This window comes from Echinops telfairi, unplaced genomic scaffold (assembly GCF_000313985.2).
Source record: "Echinops telfairi isolate 266 unplaced genomic scaffold, ASM31398v2 ScPeMD7_7466;HRSCAF=8504, whole genome shotgun sequence".
In the NCBI taxonomy this organism is placed as follows: domain Eukaryota; kingdom Metazoa; phylum Chordata; class Mammalia; order Afrosoricida; family Tenrecidae; genus Echinops; species Echinops telfairi.
The window spans coordinates 1,569,852-1,579,032 of NW_022111366.1; the positions used below are offsets into that span (position 1 = coordinate 1,569,852).

Genomic DNA, 9,181 nt, shown 5'->3' on the forward strand with positions numbered 1-9,181 from the left:
GATACACCCTAATATGAACAAACAAAAATAAAACAATGTCCCTCACAGGTTTGCCAGAATAAAACATATGTTAATTCAGCATATAGGGCATTGATGTTACAAAACCATGTTTGTCTGCCTTCCAAATAGTACACCACTCATGATGTAGCTGTCTTCTGCTTCCTGAGACACCAGGCATTTTCTGACTTTAGTCCTTAAGTTACAAGTATGTCTAAGGTAAATTCCAGATCAGTTTACCCAGTGGAGTTCCCACATGGGATCTCATTGATGCAGCCTCTGGAACATGCTGTGTGCCTTGAAGATCCAGGATTCGGTGTACCCACACTCCACAGCACCCAGCTTGGGTCCCCAGGATACACCCAGAAGCCCCGGTGAATGTGGTCCATTTGGTGCATACCACCAAAGACACTCCCCCCGTTAGCATTTTCAGTCATTCTCCCCCCAGCTGGAGGTGGGTGCTCCCTCTTTTCCTACCAGCAGCATGCATTTCCCCCAGATGTGTTTGCTTCGTTCCCCTCCCATCAGTGTCCTGCATCCTTTGGTCGGGCTTTCTGCCTGTCCAGGGGCAGAGTGGTGCTGCTGCTTGTTTCTTTATATTTCTAAGATGTGAAGCCAGATTAGGGACTTTACTGGTATAGTTGGCTCACCAATTATGTGGTAATTTCATAGCATATATTATTGAATTGAATTTTTATAATCACTTTGTGAGCTAAGTGTTCTTTTTAATCCCTGTTTTATAGATAAAGAAACTAAGGCTCAGAGAAGGTTGACTTGCCAGTGAGTACCCGGGATGGCATTAAAGTCCAGTCCTCCTACCCTAACCCCATTTTCTTTCCTGTAGCTCATTGGCCAGGTCTTTCCACATAGTTCTTACTTATACTTGTTCCTCATTTATACTAAATTCTTGCCAGAGTTGGATTTATTTTTGCTTCCCTGCTTCTGTTATACTTGGCATATTCTTGTCACAGGATGATAACCTGAGAAGCATTCATGAGTGATCTCTATGGGGGAAGATGGGAGCCTGCATTGTTCTCGGAATTAAATTAGCGTGGGTTCCCTGTGATCTGGTTGGATATTGCCTGCTGTGGCTGCTCTTTTCGGTCATTGATGTGCAGAGGCTTGCTCTCTACTATGGATTGCCACCTACCCCCAGGCTAAAATACAAGTCGGAAATGGAGCCCTTTCTTCTCTTCTTACTGGCTCTGAGCTTGGCAAGAGTCTTGATCATTGTGGTCCAGCTAGGCCTTGACCCATTCTTGGGTCTCTGCTGTTGGTTAGGCTCTTTGGAATGGAGCCGTTGGATTGAGTATCTTTCACAGAGGATTTGGGGCTCTAAGAGTGGCTACCCGAGGGCCACCTAGATCAGAGAGCTCTTTCGGAATTCCTCACCGGTATCAAGTGGAAACGGGATCTGCCTTGCCTCTTGAGATGGTTTTACAGAAGGGCTATTATTCTTCTCGCGACATTGAAGACTTCCCTTTAACAAACGGGTGGGGCGGTATTTCTTTTATTTTCCTTTGTTTATAATCAGTGTTTAGCCCAGGATTAAAATGTGGCTGTTGTGTGTCGGTTCCCATGCCCAACGTTCTCATGTAATCATTAGAGCCACCTTCATGTGGGTCCTGTCCTTTATATTGATAGGAAACAAGACTTGGGAAGAACTGTAGATTACCCCTGACTAAATTTAGTAGTGATGTTAGATTTCTTGAGTGAGAAAGACCTTGGTCCATGGCTTCGCACGAGAAAGAATTCACTCCGAAGCCTGGTTGGTCATCCAAGTGAGTTTTTATAAAGGATAGAAGGAGTTTCAGGTGTTACAGTAAACTGAACATGAGCCAGAGAGAGAGAGAGGGCCAAGCGGACCCAGCCACGCTGAACTGTGTGTGAGCCGCTGGGAGAGAGCCGGTGGTGTCTCTCTCTCTCATGTTCAGTTTACTATAACGCCTGAAACTCCTTCTATCCTTTATAAAAACTCAGTTGGATGACCAACCAGGCTTTGGAGTGAATTCTTTATCGCACGAAGCCATGGACCAAGGTCTTTCTCAATCGAGAAAACTAGCAGTTATAGGAGTTAGGATGATAACACAGCAGATCTGCCTCCACAAACAAACCCTTTTTGGGTGTCGTAAACTCTGCCTCTTAAGAGTGACTGCCTGTGAGCGACTGATGGCTGCGCAGAGCAGGAAGGAGTGGATGAGCTGCATGTGTTTCTTTCCCTTGCAGGATAGTGTGATGGTCCTCAGTGCCACTCATCGTTACAAGAAGAAGTATGTCACCACTCTGCTGTATAAGCCCATCTGAAGGGATCCCGTCTGCCTCCCGGGATTACAAGAAGCCGTTCCCTGACCTTTCTGGACTGAGCCAGTCTCACCGGAGACTGGAAGGCCAATTTGCTTTGAGGCCGATGTGTGTGTTTCTGAGCCTCTGAGTAGGACGCTCTGCTTTTGCATTTGATTGCAGATGAGAGCTTTTGAGTTCATGGAGTTTATTTTAAGAAAAAAATAATAGTAATAATAATAAGGTTATTGGAATCTTCCTAGCCCAGCTAGATGTATTCTCTCTGCGAATGGACCCTCACCAAAGTATGTTGGGGGAGTGCAGGAAAGACCGTGCAGGAAACTCTTTTTCCTGAGAGGAAGGAACTGCAGGTGCTCAGGATCCTTGTTGGGCAGAGATGCGGCCCCTGCTACCTTGGGTCTCCAAGGGATGGATCCTACCAGGTGGTTGCCCTCTGCCCTGCTGCCACATCACAGGGGGCTGCTTTCCTTGCATGGGGTCTCGGTGTTCCCAGGGTCTGGGAATCTTTTTTTAGTGATGCCAGATGCCCGTAGGTACTTTTCATGTCACATGCCAGCGGTGACAGCCCCCTTCAGATTGAGTGGAGAAGTGGCCTCTTTGAAAAACTCTATTGGGCCTGGCCAGCTCAGAACCCAGAGTTGCCAAAAGGGCGCCTTTTTGGCCCAGCAGAGGCCCAGGCATCTGTATTACTGCTGGTTTTAGCTCCCACTAAAGGCACTCGACCCCACATTAGCAAAGACAGAATGCAAACGATCTGCTTGCTTGTTTCAGTCTGGTGCCACCCCTTTCTCTGTGGGCCCATGTGGGTGGGTTTTCCCTCCTGGCCCAGCCCTGTGTAATGTTGTTTTGGTCTGTTTCTCTCTTTCTCTCTCAGAGCAGACAGTTCTGAAGTAAGGTAAGAATGGAGTTGGGGGGAAGCATTTATGTTTTTCATCTTTAGAAGATTTTTATGTGTCCGTTTTTTGCTTTTGCTTTTTAATGAGGGGGAGGCTGGGAGGGCTCTTCATTGGTCTTACAAGAATATATAGGGAAACGGCAGGCTCTTGAGAAACGCTTGCTAAGATTTCCTTTTTTGGCTAGCCTTCTACCATCTTACACAAGTGTGGCTGACCCCGTTCACTCCCTTACCACTGCTCTGAGCTTAGTTCATTCAGCCCCTTTGATAGTCCCCTCAAGGATTCCTGGCAAAGGGAAGCAAGAAATTTAACGTTGGTGTTTCATTCATGAGAAGCAGGGCTCTGTTCTCCGGGCTTCTAACAGGACCAGTTTGTTCTGCCTCCTCCTTTTCAGTGTCTGATGATGAGGTGGGTCAGTGACTTCCATTTGTGGACTGAAAAGTAACCATTCCCTCCACTCCTGGGGTTCCAAGTGTCTGTGATTCTTCCATTTTACAGAGAAATGCAAGTCACCCACTCAGCACTGAAAGAGACCACCTGTTGATGAGTGAGAGAAACCCCGACTGCTAAGATGAGCCCAGCCACAGGGAGAGGGCGCTCGCAGGTCAGTTTAGCGACCTCTCTTCCCTTTCAAAGCTGGCAGCAGCACAGTTGTCTGTTGGGTACAGAGACCTCTTGGATCCCAGGTGTGAGGCAGTCAGGTGTGGGCTTGTTGTTTTGCTGGGTTTGCAAAAAGCCAAGTGTTTCGGGGGTCCACCGCTGAGAGCAAACAGTGCTTGCCCACTCCAGGCTACCTTCTGCAGTGAAAGGCTTTCGGGAAGAGCTTTGTTTATGGTTCCCGTGGCTTTTTGAATGATGTGCCATTTTAAAATTCAGGTCGAATACTATTATAACTGGCTCTCAGGTTCGATATAGCCTTTAGTTGTATTAGCATTTCAATTACCCAATATTCATTAGGTAACGTGGCCACTGATGAGGGTTCAAAAGTCATCATGGAGGATTTCAGTTTGTACTCTTATCTTGTGTGCACAGGTGTGAGATGCAATTGTCATGTGGTCATGTATGAAAATGTTTACTCCACCCAGGTGTCATCCATAGAGTGGGTTGGAGATCCTTCCATTTCTCTCAGGCCAGAGGCTTCTTTGAACTGAGTCAGGTGTCAATGACAGTAGGTTTGGGTGCTGTTAGTCCTTCAGATCCTTCCATTCTAGAAATGGAGGGCGAGTATCCGTTTTCCAAGTTCTGCGACAGTCTTTCTGCCAGATGTGAAATCAAGGCCTCTAGCCGGTGTGGGTAAGAGGAATTGAGGAACAACTCCATCAGCACTGCCCCTCCCTGACACTCCCCCCCATCACCCTCAGACACGCTCTCGCACGCCTGGTCTGGAAGGCAGAGAGGGAGGGTGGGAACGAGCCCCTAATAAAACTCCTCATCCTTTTCTAGGGTTTTGTTAGAGAGAGACTTCGTTTCTGCAGAAGAAGCGTTTGGTAGATTTTGAAAGTCAGTGAAGGTAGTAAGATTGTGTAGCCGTTTTAAGAGGGTGGGCCGGAGGCGGTTGGAGACTCACAGAGTTCAAGTTGCCAAAGCAAGAAGAAATAGCTCTGCAGGAGGGCTGGCTCCGAAGGAACTGCAGCCTGGTGTGAGGGTTGTGGGGAGAGGAAAGGAGAGTGACGAAGCTAAGGGAGTGATGGTAGAAAACACTTCAATAATTTAGGACCGAAAATATCTCCTCTTTTGTTACTATTCTCAAACGTAACACGATGGCCTCCTTGGATCTCACTGAACAGAGCTTGGTACTACAGAAAGCTCCTCCCTTCCCTCTTTGCTCTCCTCCTCTGCCCTTCCCACCTGCACGTCAGTAGTCAGGTAGACCCCATGGGGTCTCAGATCACACATTACCTAAGCTACTCAAGTAGACGGATTGTCTCAGGTACAGAGAACTTCCAGATCTTGATGATTGGCTTGCTAAAAGCTTAGAGTCAAATGGGATTTAACCTCTGTTGGCAACCCCCCTGGAGACTATACCTAGTCTTGACAGTATTGGTTTTCTGTGTATATGCATACAGGGTAAAGAAACCCTGTAAGAAAAGAACAGAAGAGCAGTTTCAGCCCTCTCACTTCACTCCAAATACTTCTAGTCACTTGTAGACCTAGCGGATCTACGATGAAATCTTCCACGTGTCTGTCAGTACTCCGTGTGTGCTGCTGAAATGACAAAGCAATTCCTTTAGACTGGGTTTCTCTTCATCTGAGGCAGTGGTTCTCAACCCTCCTAATGCCGTGACCCTTTCATACAGCTCCTCATGTTGTGGTGACCCCCCCCCCACCATAAAATTATTTTTGTTGCTACTTTATAACTGTTATTTTGCTACTCTTATGAATTGGGCGACCCCTGTGAAAGGGTCGTTTGACCCCCAAAGGGGTCGCAACCCACAAATTGAGAACTGCTGATCTAGGGTATAAATGATGAAAACCTTATAATGACTTCCCTGCTTACTTGGGGAAATAGGGCTTTTAAAATTTAGACCTCAACTGAAAAATGATATGCAATAGTCTGTGTTCATGTGTGTTTGAAATATGAGGCGGCTTCAAAAAGTTGGTGAAAAAGTGGAATTAAATACTAAAGGAATTTTTCCACAAACACTTTGAAGCCCCCTCATATATCCTATTCTCAGAGATTTCTAAAATCCCTACTGTTTGTCCTTTGGGCTAGGGGCTTAAGAACAGATGTCCTCCTCCCCTTTTTTCTCCTACGTTACCCTGACTCATCCTTACAGCTAAGTGCTCACTGTCCTCTACAGTGATTGTAGCCATGGCATGGGTAAGGATTGGCACTTTGTAAATCCTGGTAGACATAGGCATTTGTCTCCCCATAGAAGCCCGACACAACTGGAAGTGGAAGGGCTATGGTTTCTGCAAGGAACCCAAACTTTTGTTGTCAAAAGGCCAACCGTATTTTAAAGTTACAAGGGAAAAAAGAGAAAGAGGCAAAAACTCAAGAGTCTGTCAGCATATGCAATCCCGTTTTAACAGTGGAATCCCTCTTAGCATTCTAATCTGGGTTTTGTCTCATTTGCTTCTCTCGCTTGTGCTTTGGAGTGGATGCGCTTCCTTTGTACAATGTAAGATATTTTTATTAGCTTGAGCCTTGGTTGGTCCTTGAGTTCCAAGTGCTTTTGCTGCAAGATTGGTGTGCAATACTCAAACCTCCTGGGATGATGTAGGTATCGGCAAGTTAACTGGCTAAGCGGTATCTACCTTAAGTATTATATTAAGCATGTATCATCACCCTTCTTTTATACTCTCTCTGTCCCAGGACACCTCCCCAGCCCAGCTTGTGGTGTTGGGACAGCCACAACTCCCTGAGGTTGCTTAGTCCTAACCCCTGCCCTGGGCCCATTTGTAAAACCCGTGTCAATTGTGGTGAATTTGCGGATGATGGTTGTTATTACACTGAAGCATTTTACATGAGGGCAGCTCTGTTGTCTGTCATAGAGTATAAGATGGTAATTAGAACACGATTCAATGTGTGTCAGTCCTTTAAATGGTGCTCTTTGTAACAGGGAGGGCCAGAGCTGCTTTTTGGTGTTTTACAAAGGGGTTCATTTAAGTGTGGACCTTAAACGCTTCTCTCCAAGTGTAATTTGTCACTGGGCTCTAACACGTCTGAAGATTATATGATGTAACAGATTTATTGCAGTGTTTGTTTTTCCATGAAACTAATAAAAGTATTATACAGCAATAATACTTGAGTACTTCTTTGATGATTAATTATATTATCAAGATATGTCATCTGACGGATCAAGATATGTCAGCCCTTGCGATCACAGGGCCTAAAGAATGTCAACCGCCAGACAGGCACATATGAATAAAGGCAGAACGTAAAGATCTCGGAACAAGTGATGCCACCCTTCCCGCTGCCATCTTCTTTGTGTTCCAGGCTTCTACAGCATTCAAGAGCAAAATGTACACTCAGCTGGTATTTTGCTTTTAAGCATTTTCTGTGACTTGGTCTGTGTACTAGCTATCATTCTGTGCTAGATGTGCTGAGATAATTAATATGTCTTGTGCAGACATCTTTAAAAACATTGAGGCCTAGTCTACTGCTTCTACCCCAATTAATAAAAATCTCTAGTATTGGGTGTAGGTATATGATTTATTTTTAAGCTCCTCATGTGAAACTACTCTGCATGATAATGTAATGCAGACATGTCAAAACCCCTAAGTCTTCCAGCACCAAGAGTGAATGTGAATGTAAACTATAGACACTAGTTAGTAATAATGTATCAATAGTGGTGGATCAGTTGTAATACATGTACCATAGTAATGTGAAATGTGAATAATAAGAGCAAGTGCAGAAAGGTGAAGGAATTTGTGACAACAGTATTCTACACTGAGTGTACCTAAAACTGCTCTAAAAAATAAATATTCTTAAAACCTGTCAATGTAATTTATCATGTTAACAGGTTAAAGAAGAAAAACATTCATGAGCATATGTAGTTCAATGCAGTGAAAGCATTTGATAAAACCCACCTGTCCCGAGTGGACAATATGACTGATCCCACCATGAGACACGCCACCCTTGATGGCCCCGGGCTCTAAGGGGGACAATGCTGGAGACTCAGTGTTGGGACTGGCCCAGACTGACCCTAAAACACCGAGGCAAACCACAAAAAGCGTGCGGCAAAGCAACCATGGGAGCAGAGCAGAGAGCCCCCGAGGGAGTACAAAGGACAGACTTGGGGGCCAGAGCATGGTACCCCATCGGTCTTGACTGAAGGACACGCCTAGAGATCAAAAATCAGACCTTGATCTATTTACAGGTTTTTCTTTCTGCTTAAATTTTTTTTTGTTTAATTAACTTATTCTTCTATGGGTAATTGGTTTCCTTTTTGGTTGCCATCACTGTGCTCTCACTGATTGCCTATCTTGCTATGGCTTGGTTTTTGATGCATATTAGTATCTCTACAGATCTATCTTGATAAGATAGACTGGATGAATAGTCTGGTGACAAAACAACGGGACCAACGGTTCTGGGGGGACACGGGAGAGGGAGAGGCTGGGGAAAGGAGGTGGTGCTGACCAACCCAAGGACAGGGGGGCAACAAGTGATCCAAAAACAGGGGCAAGGAGGGTACGAGAGGCCTGGTAGGGATTCAGCAAGGGCATTGTAACCGAGAGAAATCACTGAAACCCAAATGAAGGCTGACCATGATAGTGGGACAAGAGGAAAGTAAAGGGAAATAGAGGAAAGAACTAGGGGACAAAGGGTATGTATAGAGGTTTTAAGACTGGAATGTACATATGTAACTATATATGAGTGTGGGAAAACAGATCTACGTGCATATAGTTTTAGGTTTAGTATTAAGGCAGCAGATGGACATTGGGCCTCCACTCATGCACTTACTCATTGGAAGAACACATTGTTCTTTTAAATTGGCATTCCAGGATGCACACCTTTCCGGATCGATTGCTGAAGAAAAATGTGAACATAAGCAAAGGTGGTGAAGAAAGCTGATGGTGCCCGGCAACCATAAGATACAGCGTCTGGGGTCTTAAGGGCTTGAAGACAACATATAGCGAAGCAAACCAGCCTGACTGACCACGAGGTATAGAAGGGATCAGTTACCAGACATCAAAGAACTTAAAATCATATCAGTGGGTGCCTGCTCTACTGACTCAATCACTGAAGACAAACGTGTGCATAAGCAAATGTGGTGAAGAGAGCTAACAGTGCCCGGCTATCAAAAGATACAGCGTCTGGGGTCTTAAAGGCTGGAAGATAAACAAGCGGCCAACTAGCTCTGAAGCAACAAAGCCCACATGGAAGAAGATCAGTATATGTGACCACGAGCTGTCGAAGGGATCGGGTGTCAAGCATCAAGGAACAAGAAAACATGTCATTGTAAAGGTGGGTGAGTGCAGAGTGGAGACTCAGAGTCCATCGGCTGGCAACAGAACACCCCCCTGCTGAGGGGTTTTGGGGA

At 45.4% G+C, this 9,181-nt stretch overlaps 1 protein-coding gene across 3 annotated transcripts in view; it reads left to right on the forward strand.

The window, feature by feature from the left end:
- PRKAB2 (protein kinase AMP-activated non-catalytic subunit beta 2) overlaps positions 1 to 9,181 on the forward strand; it is a 53,753-nt gene that overhangs the window by 19,078 nt on the left and 25,494 nt on the right. The window contains exon 8 of one of the 3 annotated variants that reach the window (XM_045283727.1): positions 2,224 to 5,513. The exons of the other annotated variants lie outside the window; for them this stretch is intronic. Coding sequence (XP_045139662.1) covers positions 2,224 to 2,301 — 78 coding nt within the window. The 3' untranslated portion in view covers positions 2,302 to 5,513. Of the gene's footprint in view, positions 1 to 2,223; positions 5,514 to 9,181 lie in introns of those variants that run through there. 3 annotated transcript variants of the gene reach the window in all.